This window comes from Astatotilapia calliptera, chromosome 23 (genome assembly GCF_964374335.1).
Source record: "Astatotilapia calliptera chromosome 23, fAstCal68.1, whole genome shotgun sequence".
NCBI classification, from domain to species: domain Eukaryota; kingdom Metazoa; phylum Chordata; class Actinopteri; order Cichliformes; family Cichlidae; genus Astatotilapia; species Astatotilapia calliptera.
Window position 1 is genome coordinate 8,204,149 of NC_137443.1, and position 20,939 is coordinate 8,225,087.

General features: G+C 38.8%; 1 protein-coding gene and 1 pseudogene across 1 annotated transcript; both read right to left on the reverse strand.

Moving 5' to 3' along the window:
* Positions 1–3,559: 3,559 nt before the first annotated feature.
* rabggta (Rab geranylgeranyltransferase subunit alpha) lies at positions 3,560–12,818 on the reverse strand. Its single transcript, XM_026159544.2, has 17 exons — positions 12,696–12,818; positions 12,333–12,369; positions 12,077–12,187; positions 11,283–11,407; positions 10,992–11,179; positions 10,587–10,844; positions 10,369–10,452; positions 10,190–10,272; positions 8,654–8,749; positions 7,018–7,123; positions 6,879–6,930; positions 6,706–6,794; positions 5,605–5,693; positions 5,387–5,503; positions 5,178–5,291; positions 4,939–5,026; positions 3,560–4,272 (listed from the first exon to the last, which is right to left on the reverse strand). Exons 2-17 carry the CDS (start codon positions 12,333–12,335, stop codon positions 4,124–4,126), a joined length of 1,752 nt encoding a protein of 583 aa, XP_026015329.1. The 5' UTR covers positions 12,336–12,369; positions 12,696–12,818; the 3' UTR covers positions 3,560–4,123.
* A 3,497-nt stretch (positions 12,819–16,315) lies between these two features.
* Positions 16,316–19,378, reverse strand: LOC113015834 (GTPase IMAP family member 8-like; annotated as a pseudogene).
* Positions 19,379–20,939: the final 1,561 nt, after the last annotated feature.

Below are 20,939 nucleotides of genomic sequence, written 5' to 3' on the forward strand. Positions count from 1 at the left end.
TTGGGTAAGATGGTGGACCCCCTGAAAGCTCTGCAGCCATTACTGCTTTATGACAATGTGTGGGTGTAAAAGGTTGAATGAGAAACACACTCTAAAGCACTTTGGACTGTTAAGCTTTAAAAGTACTTTACCAGTGAAAGGCATTTAGCATAGCATTACAGGCAAAGCAGAAACTTCTTTGCCGTGCTAAAGTAGATCTTGAGATGATCAGTCGATTCAAGAGGCTCCCAAAACCTTCCTTTCAGGAGTTTACATTGGGGGCGGGGGGTTATTCATTGATTTCCAACTTTTCATGTTGCTCAGCAGATTAATAATAACAAGACTGACAAATGATGTGATGATTATTATCTTGATTAGCTTTAAGGCATGGAAAAATGCTCATGTTAACAGCTTGTGACATCATTGTATGACTGCAGAATTGTTTACATGAAGATGAAAACATAACACCGTTATAACCCTTACATAGTGTTCATATTTGATGCCTGCATATGGTCCAGGTTAATTTTGACCCAGGATGAGAATTTGCTCATAAATTTTCAACTGCAGATCTATTTGAACCATATGCATAACCTATGTGACAATAATAAATGGATGATTAATCCTTAATTAATGTTTCAGAGACCAGGGAGAGTGTGTTTTTCTTCATTTTTATTATTATTATTATTTTTTTTTTTATTTCATTTTTTGATACCCCGTCAGTCAGTTTTAGGAAGCAGACTCGTGGTCTGAATGCTTAGTTGTGAATTTCAATTAACTTCTGCCTCTAAGTTGTAATTTTCAGAACACCTTCACCACTTCACTACAGTCAGGTAACATTAGATATTTAGGTATAGATCTCTCAGACTGGGTACAGGTAAAATACATTTGTCTTCTTAAAACGGTAGAAGATGATCTCACATGCTGGAAAACTTTACCTATATTTTTGAAGGTGAAAACGGGATAAGAATTTTGGACCTTTTCGGACTTAGATACATGTACTACCATTACAACGATTAAAGCCTATCCTCGCCACTATCATAAAAAATTGTTGTAATACCATTTATAAATAAGAATATGAAATCAACAGTAATAAACATTAAATTTATATTAAAAACACCAAACAACTAGTCTGTGTATTTAAAGAAATGATAAGAGAACGTGTGCTTCTGTATGAAATCTGTTCCTTATGTGTACCATACATAATGACTTTATGCTGTTTTACTATTTCACTGTTGCCAAGGCCAAGAATTAAAGTCCTCTTTGAACTCTGTCAGCTCTCTCCTATATAAAATAGACACACAGTGAAGAGTATATGAAAGTCATGTCCTTAAGAAATATCCAAAAACACACAACATGTTCAGTTTCTGAAGAATTTCTGAAACCATAACTGTCTTTGACTTTGCCCAGACACACTTTCACATTACATACTAATTTGGTAAGGGTCTTGAAATGCCCTCTTAAGGTAACTAGTAGCGGAGGTAAACTAGCAGCACAACCTTGCCCTAAACCTAACTTTAAAAGCCCGTACATGTAACAATTAATGTCAAGTAGGCATAATGTGCAGCTATATACGTATCTTGTCTATACTTCTTAGCCAATTCAGAGACAGCTGCCAGGGGGAAAGAACAGTTGCATTATAAGTTACAATCACAGCTTGAATGCCTAAAACTCCTTACAGCTTTTTGAGTGCAGCATAACCTTCAAGAGGTGCCAGGCTGACAGTGACTATGACAAACATTTCTTTGAGTACAAAGGTGTGCCATGTTTCTAATTTTTTCTCAGCTTCTTTTATTGTTTTTAGACACTCCCAAAGAAAAGTTTTCGCCTAATGCAATTCCTTCTTAAAAATGACATCACAGTCAAACAAACCTGATGTGTTGCAAAATCCCAGCTCTTCACTCGAAAAGGCAAACGAATGAACAATGAAGGTGGCATCAGTTAAGGGTGGACCGGGTGACACACTGCTAGTCGCTCTGGCACACCTGAGTTTGGAATCATACATAAAAGTAGATACATATTTTTTCAGGCCTGTCATATAAGCCTACTCAAAAAGAAAAAAAATGATCAATGGAAGGAGTATAATATCTACTTAATTTTCCTAAAGATTGCTCAGACCTCCAGTTGGGTGTGAAATTTAGGTGCTTCTGGATTTGAAGTTCATCCAAGAATAATATAGACTCTATGTTTAAGTGCCCAGCTTTACATTAGAAAAAATATATTTGCAGCCAAGTAAAACAATTAAACAAGAGGACAAATACAACTGTTTTGGTCTCTATAGCTATTTTCTCTGTTTTTTATAATCCACCTGCTTTCATTTAGTTTAGACTTAAAGTTAGCCTTGGCCACCTTGACTGACAGGTGTGGCAGCACTGGCAGCTGAAGCCCAACCCTTTCTGCACCCTGTCACCTTTGCTAATTGGAGTCACAGAACTGAACGTTCTATACCTGTGGTGCATTTCAAAGCTTCTGTAATAGAGTTAACTGACAAATAACATGCACAACCCAAGTACAGCACATCTAAAAAGTCTTTGCTCCAGTTCCAGTGAGTCGGATATTTCTTTTGTATGGTCATTTCCACTATGCACCTGGCAGTTTATAATTAATAAATACTGCTCCTAAATATGGCCACATCTGGGTAAAAAAGAAAAACTAAACACCAAGGCTTTAAAATGAAGATTTCGGGAGTTTAGAGTAAGTACTTTTTTTTTGTCTTGAAAGACATTTAACGCTCTTTTTTGGGATGTTGGCTGACTTTTCCCCCCAATTCCTGTTAAAATGATCCCATACTGCTTTAATACTTGCCTGTGCCCTGGGTATGAGTCTACTGCTTTGGCAGTGTGTTTGAGATCACCGTTATTAATGAAGTCGTCGCCAAATAGATGCTTTTTTGCATGGTGGCTCAAAATCTGACTATACTTATCTGCATTCATAATTCAATCAACTGTGCTTTTCAGCCACTGGCTGAAATTCAGCCCCATAACAGAACCTCCACCATGATTTACAGACGGTAGACACACCCTTATACCTATTTCCTGTATATACTGACAAAAACTTGTGAGTCCAAATTTTTTATTCATCACTCCTTAAGACCTGCTACCAGCTATTCTCAATCCATTTCTTGTGTGATTGACTTCAGCACACAGTAGATGAATCAACTAAAGGCCAGATGCACCTCTCCTGTGTCAGGTCTTTGCTGGATTTTTGGATATTTCTTAAGGACATGACTTTCATATACTCTTCACTGTAGATGTTTTTTAAGCTTCCCACTTCATTCTTTACAAAAAATCTTTAGGGATACCCTACACACCATCCTGATATATATGACACAAGCTTTCATTTAATAATGTTTTTGAAATCACCTTGGTGGAGCAAAAATGTTGTTGTATACCTGCCAAACTGCATTATCGAACTACTGTTCAAGACCAAGAAAGTCTGGCTGGTACTTTACATTGTAGTTGAGCTCCACCACATCCTCACCAGTATTACAGAAATGAGACAGTTAATGTGAGTTAACCATTATGAACCTTTACTTTAAGGCATGCATTTTTCTTTCAGTGGAAAAAAGTCACAAGAGGCTTACTGGAAGGCAGTGACACAATGTGTGCTGTTTATTACTGGATCTGTGACTTACTGTGCAACAGTATAATGTCATAAATCAAATGCATTAACCGACCTTAAAAAAAAATCTGTAGAGAGTGATGCAATACTCTGATCACCCAGTATAACGTTTTCTTTAAAGTCAGCCATTAAACTTTTGGAAGCAATAAGCCATCATCGCTGCCAATCCATAATTAGTTTACTTCATTATTAATGTTTCTGCATGCACTGGTCTGTTGCATTAAAGACATTTGTACACACACACAAACAAAGAAATGCAACATTGGTTATTACGCACTCACTCATACACACACACACACACAGAAATGTTGACTTTTTGCTGAAGATGCTAGAGAGGGTTCTGACATTTGCTCCGAAGTATGAGGCTTTCAGACCAACAGGGTTCACTGTGACTGACATTTTTCCAAAACAGGTGGAACAGACACAGTCACAAGATGACACCCACTCACCACCAAAAACAGCTCAGAACGTGAAGGACAACTGAACGACAGAACAAAGATGGCAGTGATTCCTGCCCTGCGTTGGATCAGAGCAGGAGGTCTGTGACTGAGGGCAGCAGTTCGGCTAACTCCGACTCGACATTGGCCGTTTGAGTGACGGGGTTTCCACGGAGGTCAAGGCGTTTCAGCTTGGGGCAGGATGCCAACGTCTGAAGATCTGCCAATGTAGAGATTTCTGCATGTTTGAGTTAATGAAAATCCCTTGCAGTGTGCTGTGGTAACATCAGTAACAATGAATAACATGAGCTCTGATGCACATATTCCAAGCACCGGTGTAAAAAGTAAGATCTAAATGACAAATATGACACTGAGATATAAATTCATTTTTCTAAAAATAGCAACTGTGATTGCCAGAGGAAAAAAAGAAAAACAGTAACTATCCTCATCATAACCTGCAAATCACATTAATTCCTCCCAAGTGTAGCAGGGGAAGTGAAGCATGAAGAGGAGGGAGTCTGTGGTGATGATGTGTTGTTAAATGTTTCTTCGCTTCTTAATGATGCTGTTTGTTCGGTGAAATTGCGGTGCTGTTTTTATTTACCCGATTGATTCAGACGTAGGTAAAATAAATTATTCATGTATTGAGCTGAAGAGTCTTGTTAAAAGTGCAATTTTCTAAATGCTGTAAACACAATCTTAGTGCGTAGCGTGTCTTTTACATCAGCTGTTCGCACTCTTTACAGGATTGTTTTGAAGCACTGAGCCACTCAGAACTGATTAACGCATTTCTTGAGTCACTAGTTCCCTGTGAAAAGACAAACAGACAATATAAACTGATCCCTATGACACTAATTCTGAAGGATGACTGGAGATCCAGAACACACTACTAACTTAAGGATACTGTTGTTTTTCAAGAGGACTTCCTCCAGTTTGGGAAGGTGATAAACTCCCTCCAGGTTTTCTATGGCGTTGTTATCAGCCTCCAAGACCTGCAAATATGAAGAAGTCATTGAATTGCAGGAGAAGAATTTCATCAATATCTGTCTTTCCTTTTCTAATCTATTGGTGCAGACACAAAAGAGGAAAAAAATCACTGTCCATGCAGGAGAGCAAATTGGATTTCAATTGCAGCTTCATCACCTCGAGACACTGCAACATGGCAAACTGAGGAGGCAGCCGCTGCAGGTGATTAGAGGACAGATTGATATGGGTAACCAACAACAGCTGGTCCAGGTGGCATAAAGTGGTCAGGTTCTGTTACAAAGAAAAAAAGAAATCAAATTTAAGCACCTCCCTAATCAGCAAAAAAGGTTTCAGGGAAATCTGATGTCTTGTTATTCTGACCCAACCTTGTCAGAAATGCTGAAGACGCGCACTTCAGCATACTCCATTTTCAGGATGGTGTTTTCAATCATAAACTTGCTGCACAGGTCACTGTAATATGCAGAGCGCATGGAATCCACTTCCTAGTGAATGAAGCCATTGAATTAGTGATTGCTGACTGCATTGTAGACAAATGCATTTATTGCCAGTCCCATATACTGTACTGTATGTGGTTTATACTCACTTTGAGTGTTCTAAAATGAGCAAGCATCTCCTGTTCGTATCCCAGAGGGTCTAGTGCCCTCATCAGGAGAATAATGGTCAGTAAGCACCCTGCCGAGGCAAAGCTAGCAGTCAGTGGTTGTATAAGACCTTTATCACCAGCAACATCAAACTTCAATACTCAACCTAATCTTGTAATGGGAACAAGCACACCATCTCACCAATACGTTCCTTAACTCCCATCATCAAAGCTGCCTTTCATGAAAATGTCAACTACACACCTGCAAAGTTTCGCAACCACATTGCACACAGTTATAATGCTAATGTATTATGTAATTATGTTTATAGGCCAGAGATTCTTAAAGATTCTCCATTTCAGAAGCTGAAAAAAATACTCACACCCCACAATTTTTTTATCAATGACAACACAAATGGATAGAAATTGACTTTAGTGACGTAAAGGTCAACCAGATAGCATCAGCAAACATTTGCTTGTGTGTTTTTCCTGCAAATCATATTTATTTTAGTTAGTTTCACTCCATAGTTTTCCCCAGGGTCAGCCCAAGTAGTGTCTCTATGCCCTACCAGTGGGCTCCACTTCTTTTAGAGAACAATTACTCAAGAGATTAGTACTTAAAAACAACAACAAAGCCATATTCTTAATTATGCAGGAATCAGATTTACATTTAGCATTATTGTTCTGCTCTGATCTGTCATTCTGCACGCATACATGAAAAGCCTGAGGCAGGGGATCGCTTCTGCAAGCACAAGGACATAAAGGCTGCATAAGTAGGGCACAGCGTGAAAAAGAGGGGTGAATGCAGGTCGCAAAGCAGCTTGAAGAACAAGCAGCAAGGGTAGGCAGGCTAAAACACCTAAAATAGCACACTTTATGTGATATTTCTCAGCTGGTCTCAGCTGATATGGGCTCCTGTTTTAGATCACCTGTTATCAGCTGATTGTGGGCTGAGCTCAACTTTGTGGCCTGTCTGAATCGAGGCTTTGCTGAGTTTTACAAAATTCATACACATGCACACATTGTAAAAAAAGAGCCACAGATCTGTTTCTGTGCGAAGCTGGTGATTTCCTGTAAACCCTGTAACATACAAGAAAAAGCACTTACATTTATTGAGTGGCTCCAATTCTTGTAGCTGCTTGACCGACTGTAGCTCCGACTGTAGCACAGAAGTCTTTTCTACTGAAAGTTCGCTCCTGCAAAAAAAGACCATATCTAGTTCCTAATCCCTAAAGAAGGCCAACTACAAAATGTTTCAGTTGTTCCAAAAACAAAAGTACCTGAAAAGTTCCTGATCTGTAGCAGAGTCCCTACACCAACTCTCAGTTCGACCTATGAAAGTTAAATGTTCACAGTGTCATGAAGGTCATCATCCTGCCTTTCAAAGAACACAACATGGTAGATATGTATATGTGTCACCTGTGTAGAGAGCACAGTCCCTATGAGTGTGTTTTTCAGTCCAGTGCACAGTCAGGTTGCGTTCATTGGTGATGTCGCTAATCGTTCCAGGAGGCAGATTGCATATCTAAGCCTTTGCTAAGGAGAGAAAACCTCCAAACATGAATTATGTATTCCAAAAGTGAAACGGAAGTATTTGATTTGAACATAAATTAGTCACTTTAAAGCAAACCCGCGCAGGCCCACAGTGTGAGTGTGCATACTAAGTCCATGGCTGATTTCCAGGGCCAATACGGCAACCTGGTAGAGCTAGGCATTATGACTAAAATATTAAATCTCCAAACTTTATTGAGGCTTTAATAAGTTCATTTAGATTTACAAAGAGCACTGAGCACTTTGTTTCAGACAAAACATTTTAGAATATACCAAAGAGAGAAGCAGCCTAAGGTAAAGAAGACTCCTGTTTCTGAGCGAATGACTGCATCTGGTTTAAAAAATAAAATATTCACGTGGAACTGTGAATGAATATGGATGTGAATGACAGATATCGAGGACATTTTACTAATTACTGAGCTTGCATATCAATGAGGGTCATTTCCATGACTACTGTGCAAATGCCATCACCCTATGAAGACAGTGTTAAGTGTGCCCACTTACACATTGCTTACGACCAATGTGTTACATACTGCACACTTAGAAGAAAATCCTGATTATTACTCCAAAGTTTTTCTCCTTATATGCCACTCCCATTGCTTTTAACTGCTTACCGGGAAACATGTATCAATTTGTATGGTACTGGTATTTGCTTTTTCCCTACTCTTCACCCAAATGTAAAGGTAACTCTACAGTCACACAAGGAAAACCAGTAGTTTGAGACTGAGACAAGACAGAGGTGGTCTGTGACTGCTTGTTGTCAGCTGCCATCTTCAAAAAATATATATAAGTGATAAAGTGGTAATAAGATGGAATGAGTCTGCTAACAGTTTGTGATTGAATTGGTTCACATTGGCATTTACAATGTGACCTGTTGTGGTACTAAAACTATAAATAAGGTTGCCTCACATCAAGCAAACCTGTGCAAGGTTAAAGCTGCTTGACATTTAACCTCTAGGCAACCAGTTGGTATTGAATAAATCCCAGGCAACCACCAATTTTTCCCAGTCGCCAGGAGGTTGCCATCCTAGTTTTACTCTAGTGCCAATGAACCATAAAGCAATGAAGTTGTTCTACATACTAATACAGTTGGAGTTTTAACCATTTTTCCATCTTGTTAGCTTGGCCTCTGAGGTCAGAAACAAAGCTAATCTTAGAGATACTCTTTCCAAAAGTATTAACTTCAGCTATCAACTTTAATAGTCAGTCTAAACATGATGTCATGTATTACTAAACTCTGACAAGCACTCTGACAAGGAACTCCCTTCACTAGTGTGCTAAAGCCAACATAACATTCCATTGCAGTGCACTGATCAAAGTTTCATGATGAAACCTTTTCTCTTGATGCACATACCACAGAGTCTTAGCAGCATGAGGTACGTGCAGAATGATAAGAGCAGAATGCTAAACCAGTATGCTGTTCAATCAGCAGCACACCAGGAAAAGTATTCTTATTCTCTGCAGGGGTAACCTGTCAGTTTTAAGTCACAATGGAAAAGGATACCCAGACAGGGCTCTGTTTAAAGCGCGGATGGACACTCCTCCACTCCACTCTCTGGGGCTGACCGTCAAGGACGAGGAACAAGCCGACTGACTGCGCCTGACAGGACAAAAGCAGGGAGAACGTTCACCAAGAATAGACAGGGTACCATATGAAGGCAACTTTGTTTAAAAAAAACAACAAAAAACTGGTCAGACACATCTTACCAGTCTTCACTTTTCCAAAACTGTCACAGTCTCCATGACAGCAGAGGAAAACTCTTTTCTTGCTCACACACAAACTCCACTTTGCACATGATTATATGCACATCATGAATACCTAAATCTACACTCTCCAGTCACTTCATCAGGTACACCTGCTTAGTTGCTTTTTTAGCTAACATCTAATCAGCCAATCACAAGGCAGCAATTCACTGCATGTAGACATGGTCAAGACCATAAGTTAAAATTGAAACGTGTTTTTAAGTGACACCTATTTGAGTACCAAAGTTGTTGGTGCAAGACGGCCTGGTGTAAGTCTTTCAAAAAGAAATGGTCCACTGGGATTTTCCTGCACAGCCATCTCTAGAGTTCGTAGTGAATGGTCTCAAAAATAGAAAATTCAGACAGCTTCAAGTTGATACAAAGGCAACGTTAATTTGCAAAGACTCACCAAAGTTAGACAAGTGGCAAATAAAAAACATGCCTGGTCTAATGAGTCTTGATATATGCTACAATATTCATATGATAGGTTCAAATTTGGCATAAACAACATGAAATCACAAATCCATTCTGCCTTGTACCAACAGTGCAGGTTGGTAATGGTGATGTAATGGTTTGGGGGGCATTTCCTTGGCACACCTTGGATCCCTTAGTGGAAAGGAACATTGTTAAACACCTGAGTTCGTCCCATCATGTCCACAGTGTACCCATCTTGTGATGGTTGCTTGCACCAACATAACGCACCGTATCATGAAGTTGAAATCATCTCAAACTGTTTTCCTGAAGATGACAGGAGGCTCGCTGTACTGAAATGGCCTCCACAGTCACATCTCAGACCAAAACAACTTTTGAGACGTGAGGAAACGGGAGATTCATATCACTGACGAGTGGCCAGAAAATCTGCAGCAACTCTATAGACTTCTTTAGACCTAAATCTTTGAGAAGGTGCTTCCAGCACCTTTTTGAATGTGTCATAAAGGCTTAAGGGAATTCTGGAGGAAAAAGTACTAACAAGGTGTAGCTAAAGAAGTAGATGGTGAGTGCATATTCATACCCTTACATATCACAAATCTACAACATCTAACTAACTAAAAGAAAAAAAAAAAAAAAAAAAAGAGTATATAATTTTCTAAAAGGACAAATTAAAGTACTTATGTGAAAAAAATGTATCTGCAAGTCTACTTTAGAATATTGTCACATTTAATTTCTTTAGGACAATGAACCCTAAAATGCCAGGGTATTTATTTAGGTCACCTTATTAAAAAAATAAAATAAAGAACAGCTCATCCTGAATTCCATTACAGCATTTTCTAAGTGAAGAAAAAGTGGAGATACTGACATTCACAGGCCTGGAGAAGGCCACAGCCACTCTCTCCTCATCCCGATTCACATACACACAGCTTATCATCTCTTCACGCTCCGCTGTTAAAAAGACAAAGAACTTGTGATTTACAAAGCACAGCAAAGCTGAAATGTATTCTCGTTCATACTTACAGACACTACGACCAATAGACATACCTCTGCCTAACAGCCAGCGATAGTAAAACCACGCGCTCTGGTCATTAGGGTCAGTGAAGAAAGCGTTCTGTACAAGCTCATATTCTGAAAGTAGTTAATACAATTTCACTGTAATAGAATATACAATCTGACTTCATTTGCAAAATAACACCTTTTACTTAAGGATAATAAAGACTTACACTGCCCCCTATCAGTTGCTATTGGGAACTGCAGTTTACCTTTTAGTAGTTGCTCTTCACAGACCCGATGGGAATGGGTTTGAGGAGAAGGTGGGGGGGAGGACTGCGGAGGCTCACGGCATGGTGAAGGGGGCTCTGGAGACTCTGGGTGAAGCAGAGGCAGAAGGGTGCTACGGTAGTGCCAGCTGGAGTAGTTGGAAAAGTTGGAGCCAATAAGACGATCAGTAAATGCCAATTCCTGATCTACAGGCACGCCAGACATCTTTACAACCATTCGGCGGTAATCCCAGCAATGGACTGGGCAAGACAGAAACACAGAACATGCCAGAAACATGAGTAAAAATAATGTAGTGAAGGACAAGGTTTAGATCGATTACTTTTTAAAAAATGCATTATTACATATCTTTAACATTCAGCTCCTTTTTATTTTTTTCTCCCACTCACAGTTGCGGTCATCCAGGCTCAAGCAGCGATCACACAAAGTCAGCTCCCTGGCCCAGTCCGGTCGAGGCAAACGGGCGGAGACCCAACCTCGGTGGTGCCAGCTGCCATAAGATTTTGGGTTCACTTTCAGGCAAGACTCAGTAAACGACAGCTCAGCCTCGTAAATCTTCTGCACTTCATCTTTGTCTCTGCAGAGGATATTGGGAAACAAAGTCGTCATTCTCCTGTGACACCGCAAATGACTTACCATTCAGTAAAAAGGGATTCAACTATGAATCTGTGAGTACTAACTTCACAGTCTCCAGGTGCATTAGGATTTCTCTTCTGTAGTTCCACAGGGTTGCAAAGTCAGGATTGGATGATAGGAGCTGCTGGGTGAGCTGAAGAGCCTCATCATCCCAGATACCCTCATTTCTCTGTCAAACAGGAGAAAGTGAGGAGGGTGAGGAAAATACATGGAGTGAAAAGCAGGCGGAGAAAAACACAACACATTTTTATCTGTTAAAGACACACACCTGAGCCACAAAAAATTTTACATATGAATATCACATTAAGTTTAAATCCTGTCCATTAGTTAACTATTTACAACTGTTAAAAGATGACTACATTAGAAGACAGATGAAAATTTAGAAAGGGATAAAAGGGGGCTGATATCCAAATGTGGACAAAATTGAATTGGTTTTTTCCTTGTTCTGACCAACCACCTATGGAACTCAAATTTCTGTCAATGTATAGAAGTAACTTCACATTTAGTTCATAAGATATAAATAAAGAGAAGCAGAATTTTAACAAAATCTTTTGATTTTTTCCCCCAATTTTTGTACATGATTTAAAAAAAATTGCTGTTCTTTACAGAAAATTCTCCTTTTTAAAAGACCCACTGTAAAAGAAAAAAAAAAGGTGAAAAACCTTTCTGTCATTTAATTGTTTAGTTATTACTTAATGTTGGTGTAATCAAGTGGAGTACATTGGAGTCTTTGCTGGACTGATTCTGGCCCCCAGGTCTTATGTTTGACACCCCTACACTAACCCAAAGACATGCTGCAGTATTGCTACTAAAACATAAGGGAAATTTAATATTCCACCTTAGAAAAACAGGCATCACGTGCTGCAACGTATATCTTGAGCTTCTTCTCCCTCTCCTTTCTTTTCTCCTCCTCCTGCTGGGCTGTAGTTTTAATTTTCACTCTGCCATGCTGTCAAAAGCAAAAAGAGAAGGATATACCAGCAGAGTACAGTTTATTCTGCTGGCTAAATGTGTAAATAATTGACCTACTGTAATTCCACATGCACTGGAAATGCCTAGATTTGAACAAGTATAGTAAATGGCTCATCTCTTACCATCGTTGCTGTTAGTGAAGGAGGCTTCTTTAAGAATCTGTTTATGAGGGGTGACAGTCATGTTTAGGCCAGAGTAATGTTCACATGACATACAGAAGCAAAGTGCTGACAGACTGACACAGAAGCTTTAACAAGTTAACGTAAAGAGCTCTCAGTATTCAGGTATACAGTGCTCAGTAATGCCAAAACACTGAATACAAGTATCACTGAATGTAAACTTAGCATGCTAATTAGCTCCGTTGTGGGCTGGGCTCATTCAGTTCAATGAAACGAGCACAGATTAAACACAACCGGCGGTATACAACACTTCTTCATTAACGCTGTACACTGAACGCAGCACAACCTATCCCATTAAATACATACCTGGTGTTTCACTGACGCTGATTGTGTGTTTTAGAATGCAGTTTGATTTGTCATGTCACCATCAGGAGTGCTAACGACTACAATTTTTTCACTTCCGTCTCATGACATCTACGTCACTGAGAGGCTCTCGCACAGCCGCCGCGCTTTCGTTGTCCTCTAGTGGCGAAAACGGCTCACAGCTGCCGAGTTACAGGGGCCACATAAGGTGGTGACACTTAAGAAGGTGACACTAGTCTCTACGCGACTGGATGAGGCGTAAAGTCAAATAAGACAGAGGATCGGTGTAGTTCAGTTCAATTCAGGTTTATTCACAGCAAAAGTCGACTCAAGGCGCTTTACTGTGAGGTAAAAACCTACAGTTTGGGAGAAAACCCCAACAATCGAGCGACTCCCGTGAGCAAGCACTTTGCGACGGTGGGAAGGGAAACCCCCTTTGTAACTGGGAGAAACCACCGGCAGAACCATCCCCTTCAACTGGTTGGTGGTGAAGGGAAAGAGAAAGGAGAAAGGGAAGAAGCGATCTTAAAGAGACTGGACAAAACACACTATGAGAGAGAGAATTTTAATGACACTCAGCAGTGGCTCTACCATCCAAATGTCACAGCAGAAATTGAGATTCATCAGACTAGGCAATATTTTTTCAATCTTTCCTTGTTCAGTGTTGGTGAAGCAATGTGAATCAGTTTAACTGTTCTTAGTGGTCTGCTTTAGCATAGTTCAAGGTTTTACATTTTGTACTTACAGAGATGCTTTTCTTCACAAATTGGTTGTAATGGGTGGTTATTTATTCATTACTGCTCCCCTCTTATTAGTTTAAAGGTTTCTCTCTTTTTTGAAGATTCTCTGTAACCATAGAAATGGTTGTGAAGGAAGATTCAGTAGATCAGCAGTTTCTGAAATACTTAGACCAGCCTGCCTGTCACCAACAACTATACAACATTCAAAGTCACTACAGTCAGTTTTGTCTCCATTCTGATGCTTGGTTTGAACTTCAGCAGGTCATCAGGTCTACATGTCTAAATACACTTGAGTTGCTGCTGTGATTGGCTGATATTTGCATTAACGAGCAGTTGAAGAGGTTAATGTAATAAAGTGGCCAGTGAGCGAGGACTGTCTTCCTCACTATTTAAAAGTAACTCAAAAAGACCTCTTAAAAATGTCTCAATATCATATCAAACTCACTCTCAATAGTGGGCGAGCACATGGTGTGGCAGCATCAGAGTGTCTGAGTGGGTGAATGCAAAACATACTAAAAAGCACTTTGTAGAATGTAGCTAAGGTTGAAAGGTTCGTCATGAGTGCAGAGCATTTTATTTGAGGACTAGAAAATTTACATTTTTTAAACTTACCAGAAAATGTCTCTTGATACTGGCTTGCAGAGAGGCTCTTCAGATAGAAAGGTCAATGCAATACCGCTTGCATTATTTATAAGAAACCAACCCTGAATATGACCTTTTTAAAATGTAATGCCAGAAACAAGCTCTATATACTCAAAGTGTCTCTTTAAAGTTGTTCCAAATTGTTCATGGCCTGCACTATAAAGAAAACTATGCATGTATTGATTTTTAAAGGAAAAAATTACTGACATCTTAAGATAGTTTCAGGGCCACAGACTTGATGTGTCCTTTTAAGTTAGGACATTCTTCAGAGACATAGCAACTTGAGTGGAAAATTGATTTGTTATCATAAGGAGAGACTCCGACAGCTTCTCATGTCACACTTAACTGTCAAGATAGTTTTTTGTGAAATGTGGTGAATTAAAGGATCAGAATACTTTTTTTTATTCCTAGAGGAGATTATGTAAAATTGTGTTTTTTAATTATCATTTTGTAAGAAGTATAAAAAGAAATCCATCATAACAAACTGATGGACACAACAACGATCTGTATCGTTTTAAACACAAAAAATAGAAAAAGGAAAATCATAACTTTGTACAACTTTGTACTTTGTTTTTATTTTCATTGTGGGAAATCCCAGCATGCATGGAAGTGAAGTGACGATTTTTATCTTTCCTTTTATAAAGATAAGGGAAGAAAATACACCGATAGATAGATAGATAGATAGATAGATAGATAGATAGATAGATAGATAGATAGATAGATAGATAGATAGATAGATAGATAGATAGATAGATAGATAGATAGATAGATAGATAGATAGATAGATAGATAGATAGATAGATAGATAGATAGATAGATAGATAGATATTAATCTCAGCTTCTGCTAAATCGAGTGAGAAACGTTCCACATTGTTGTACCTTCTCCTGAAATTACTTTTTCTAGCAAAAAAATAAAAATCCCATAACATGCTAAAATTATCATAAATATAAAAGTATTGAGAATTGGCACAGTTTTTCAGTTAATAATAATTAATGAAGACAATTATATTATTTACCTTAACAAGGAATACAGAATCATAAGATTTATTGGAGTCATTTTAAAAATGTAAATATTTTCTAAAACAGCTACTCTTTAAAATCACTATTAAACTGAATCATGACATCCAACACAAAGCATGGAGTTAATAAATAAATAAAAATGAAACATATGCTTGACAAGACAAACGGTATACCTCTCTCTAAATGTTTATTAATGCTACTGAGCGATCGTAGGTCAAGAGTTGGCAGTTCGTCTTGTAATCGGAAGGTTGCTGATTCGAGCCCCGGCTCGGACAGTCTCGGTCATTGTGTCCTTGGGCAAGACACTTCACCCGTTGCCTACTGGTGGTGGTCAGAGTCCGGCTGCCTCGCCTCTGTCAGTGCGCCCCAGGGCAGCTGTGACTGTAGCTTGCCATCACCAATGGGTGGATGATTGAACATGTAAAGCGCTATACAAATACAGGCCATTTACTACTGCTGAATATGATAAGGTAAAAAGCTTTTAACATACATCTCAGATAAACTACTGTTTGTGAGGATTAATAGTATCTTTTGTACCATCTTCACAATGTGACTCCTTGGGAAAAAGAAACAAGAAATTATATAGTGTTTACATGAAGGTCCTTTTATTTATCAGATGTAATACCTGAAATGATTTATTTAACTGAATTGAAATGATTAGGCTCTGATTACCCTGAGTTCTACAATACTCCTACAAAGGGAACTGGCCATCAATAAAGGTGCAGATTTGGTTCTTATAGTGCTGAAATGTGTACACCATTACATCTAATAATGCTTAAGCCAACATTTGCACTTGCATAGAACAACTGGCCAGGAGCACTGTGGAGGTGATTTCCAACCTGGACAAAATTTAGCACACTTTGAGCTCCCTCTGCTGTTTCAGGAACTCACTCTAGCATAAGCACATAGGCTTTAAGGCATGTAGACATGGAATTGGCAACTCATGTGACGGTGCTTATCAAAGCATATGATTAAAACAATATAAAAATAACATACAACATTAAAAATCGAATATACATTCGTCCAAATTAATTACATTCTATGTGCTCAAATGTTGCACATGCTGGACGTATTTCCCCTCTTTGTTGTGACGAGATTTTGGGGTCATTAATCAAACAAAAGTAATCCAGTACATTGCTGAATTACTCCCAGGAGAAAGTAATTTGTTTAACATTACTCTTACGTTTCTCTGTAAAATGACCTGAAACACATTGTCTCATGATTACCAGGTAACAATATAAACCTATAGGCTACAGTAACACGCGCCAACAAATATCCCTACAGCCTGAATGCACATCACTACTTTTACCTGTTGAACTTCCGGGTCTGGCTGCTGGGCTTTGGGCGGCATTGAACTACTAGGAGAGAACCAGTTCTCCAGTCCCATCCCTAATAATTATCCCACTCTGACCTACAGCGTAGCACTCCTATACAAGTGATAGAGCCAGTGTACCAAAATAATTACCTCTTCACTCTACACCCACCCACAGCCTCACTTCAACTGACATTTTTCAGTTAGTAACCCCTGATTTGTTATTCTTGCATCTTAATACTCACTCAGTGACTTGTATTTCATGCGTCTCACACATTCCTTGATGTCATTTTGCAGCTCAGGGAGTGTTTCCTTGAACCCCATCATCAACTCCAGCTCTCTCCTCCTGTTTCGGCCACTTCCTCTTGAACTTCTCCTCATTTCTCAGGTGGATGTCGTCTCTGAATGTCAGGTCCAAAGGAATGACTAACAGAGTAACATGAACTCCTACTGGGCTCAGTGAAATCTCAACTCGTCGGCCCGAAACCTCCTCCTCTTGCACTTGACATTGTTCATTCTGACTAGATGCAAAGACTTCTTTATGCAGGAGAGTATTTCCTGTTGCAGTCTTTCCAACAGTCTTCTGACCAAGCAGTATTATTCTCAGTTCCTGTAGCTTATTACTGGAAACTGAGAAGAAGACAGCTGTCAGAGCAAAGTGAAATGGGAAAATGTCATGTTGCATATAATCTGAGTGAGGATGCTCTGTCACTGGTAAGATTATACACTTCTGTCTATATTGTCCATTTTGAGGGGTGAGGGGTGGTCGTTTCTGAGTTCGGTAAGATGTAATTACCTGGACATTGTGTTAAAGCCAAGTTATTTGACATGTGACAGACACTATACTGCTATCATTACTGAATAACCATACTGTGTCTATTACAGTCACTCATATCCTCTAGCATTTTCAACAAAAGGTACTGCTGTTCTTTTGAAGTATATTTCTGTGTTTTGTTCATCTCTAATATTTATTTAATATGAGGGTGTGGAAACAGCTCTGACATTGCGGCACGTTTTTACTTGTGACACTGATGCTAGGTGATAGTGAAGCATACCTCCAAGGGATTCTTGTGTGGCCTTGACTTGACTTTGCCTCAGCATTGCTCCTTCTTTCACCTTCCTTCTTCTCTATTCGATGGTCTGAAATATCTGCTGGTCTGGAACAAAGTAGCTCCACCCATTTGCTGCCACAGTCTCAGTGATTTTCTCCAGCAGCTCTGAGATTTGTGTACCATCACTTGCATTCTTATTATCAACTACATGATATCTATTTCCACATTGTTCAACTAGAGGCTGTAGGGCCTCCCCCTCTGCTTCGATGTACTGCTCTATGCTGTTTGTTTCTAGCCAGTCTCCTCTGGTAAAAACTATAATAGTGTGTCTCCACACTCCATCACCAAGAAGCTCCACATGTGATGTCACTGCATCTAAGTGTTTGGCATTAAATGATGCATCTGCATCTATCACCAGGGGGAAGACATGGGGCCCAGGAGGGCACAAAAACATGCTGCGCATCAGTTCATCTTTGATCGCTTCAGGAGTGTCGAACACAGGGAAGCCTTTCCACCAGCCTGGTGTGTCAACAAGAATGATTTCAGTTTTAGCCACAAAACCCCGGCAGGCAACAGACTTTGGCGTTCTTTTTCCATCTTCCTGGTCTTTGTACCCCAAGATAGTGTTCCCTACAGAGGTTTTCCCAACATTACGGCTTCCCAGAAGAATCATCTGCAGGAGTAGTTTATCTCTTCTGTTATCGGACAAAACATTTATTAGGCTTGGAGCTCACAGATCATGTAAGTTATTAAATTCAGATACAATGATTAAATTCCCATAGTTCCGATATATTTTAGTGGACATTTGCAATACACCATACTGACATCTATAACGACATTGAGAAAAGAAAAATCACTTTTTTTTAATTCATATTTTTTGTGGCTTCTCAAGATATTATTTAACCTGACATTTTATAGATCAGTTTTTCATTTTCTGTGCTTTCTAAAATAGTTTTTAAGTTTTTAAGTTAAGTTTTAAGTTTTTAACATTTACAAAGTTCCCCTATGACATCTCTCCACCTGTACTTAAAAAAAAAGTTTGTCATTTTACAAGACTTTCATGTGGTGGATGTTTTCCTGGACTGAAACTATGTACTGTACTGCCTATGCAGTAATCTGCACAAGGATGCAAGAGCATTCAATACAGGAAGCTTTTGCTCGAGTGCACCTTCTGTCAAACTCACCTGGAATGAGTGCTTTGATGTGTTGTCTTTGGTCCTCGGCCTTCTTCCTTCTCTCTTCTGCCCTCTCAGCTACCTCCTTTTGCTTCTCTTTGATGACCCGGAAAATGTGCTCTTCTACCTTGTAGTAACTGCCACCATTGCCATCTTCTGCAGCAACTTTGTGACCTGAGATAAGTTACTCTTGTCCTTGTTGTTAAATACATGGTACCTGTTCAAACACTTTTCTATTAACCACTTGAGTGCCTCTCCCTCGCTTTTGATGTGTTCTTCTATTGTCTTTTCCCAGAGGAAATCCCCAAAGGTGAACAGCATAGTGCATCGCCAAACCCATTCACCCAAGAGCTTCATGTGCTCCCCCACACTCATCTTTTGCTCCACAGAGAAAGCTGAGTCTGTTGGAATAACGAGGAGAAAAGTATTTGGTCTAGGCAGTTTAAATCTTTGATTGTCCCTGTCTGGGATCTTAGAGAGGGAAACACAACTCCTTCATCCAGGAATAAGATAAGATAAGATAGAACTTTATTAATCCCTCGGGTGGGTTCGGGTGGGTTCCCTCGGGTGGGTTCCTCTGGGAAATTCGATATCAATATCAATCACAGTGAGCTTCCTGCCTTCCACAACTTCATGTCTCACTTCAGACTGAGTTGATCTACTTTGACCACACAACCTAATCCTAACCATTTAAAAACAAAACTAAATTACCCGTTTGTTTATATCCATACCTTTAGCTGAGAAGATCAAGAATATAACTGCAACGTCAACAAGACTTAAGAATAAAGAGAAAAAACAAAAATTGCTTTGTTGAAGAAAGTTTTCATTGAACTGCGTGGCAGTTTTTCCTCTTGTTTATGTTCAAGGTACACAAAACTGTTTGAAGTGGAATTTTGAGTCATTTGATATGTGTGTGATGTGTTTTTGATAGCCTGCAGGAATTCAATCCATTTTGCCCTTCTGGCCAAACATAACTCAGGTTTAACTGGTTTTATTGTGTTTATGACATTTATTTTCCCTGTTCCATAAATGCTAATATTATTGCACAAAAATAATAGCAGTAATGGGCAATAAACAGTGTAATCTTAATTATATCAATGATTTATTATATTTAACATATCAGTATTTTATGCATGAACTTATCAAGCTTTAATCTATGAAAGCTAACTTTTCATGAGCTTGATTTACTTCTTTGCTTATATCTCTCTCCTCAACGTCCCCGAGCTTTCAGCAGAAGTCAGAATGGACAAACTCTATCTCCAGTTAAAATATTTGAGGAAAATAGGTATTCAGGCATATTCTACTGCCAGTTCACACAGACTGTATGAAGTGAAGCAAAGCCAGCAAACACAGTGTATAGATTGGTGTAACAGTGCAGTCTAACTGGTTTTATAGATACAGTAACTTGAGAACTTAATCGTGATATCAGTGCAGACTTAAAATGAAGAAACCAACACGCCAGCGACTGTAAATAATAGAAGTTATGCTTAAGGTAATTGCTTTCAAAAGTTTTATTTTCCTATTTATAACGGTTAAGATTATTATTTATAAACTTTAGTAGAAAAAAGTCATATTTGCCTCAATGATTTTACTTGCTGTGCAGCACTTGGGTTCTAGTCTGTTTTGTTTAAATCGTTTTATTTATGCTACTAAAAATAAAATGATTGACGTGAGTTATATTGATGAACAAAACATTAATCTCATAGCACATAACAACAGCAAACACAAGCAAAGTAACATTGTGTCTGTTATCTCAGCAGAGTTCAAGGTCCCACACATCCCAGCCGCTTCTTTGAACCAAAGAAATAACTGAAAAACACAATTTCTTCTTAAAACCATGAGATACTTTCACCTGTGATTTGGCAGACATACAGCATGAATAATTTAGATTATAGTGATTTTGTATAAGGTTTTTGGTTGTCAGTATCAGTCTGCTGAGTTCTTGCACATGATACTCCAGTAGCATGAGAGTCCCAGTAGAAGTAAATTTAAATAAAGTTCTCGCTGTCATTGTCTGCATTTAGGACATTTTTAGAAAGTGAAGCATTTGTTTTACCATGAAAAAAACTCATTTATATATTCTTTTTCAGCCCAAAAGAAGATAAAAGTAGGATAACAATATTATAACAAGAATACTCATCATTTGATTTAATTTGAATAACCAATTAACAACCGTTTTTAAAATGTTTTGTTTACATTTTGAGATAAACAACATACTAAATGGCCACAAGACCAGTGTTTTACATTTGGGTTAAAAAAGTCACACAGATTTAACAGGAGCAGCAGTAATGATTCCCCATCATCAA

Bases quoted from the DNA above. Each gene is read 5' to 3' on its own strand.
- rabggta (XM_026159544.2), bottom strand. The intron at 10,273-10,368 runs GTATGTCTATTG...TCTTTTTAACAG, and splicing joins TCGCTGGCTGTTAGGCAGAG to CGGAGCGTGAAGAGATGATA. The intron at 7,124-8,653 runs GTATCCTTTTCC...GCAAAGGCTTAG, and splicing joins TTAAACAGAGCCCTGTCTGG to ATATGCAATCTGCCTCCTGG.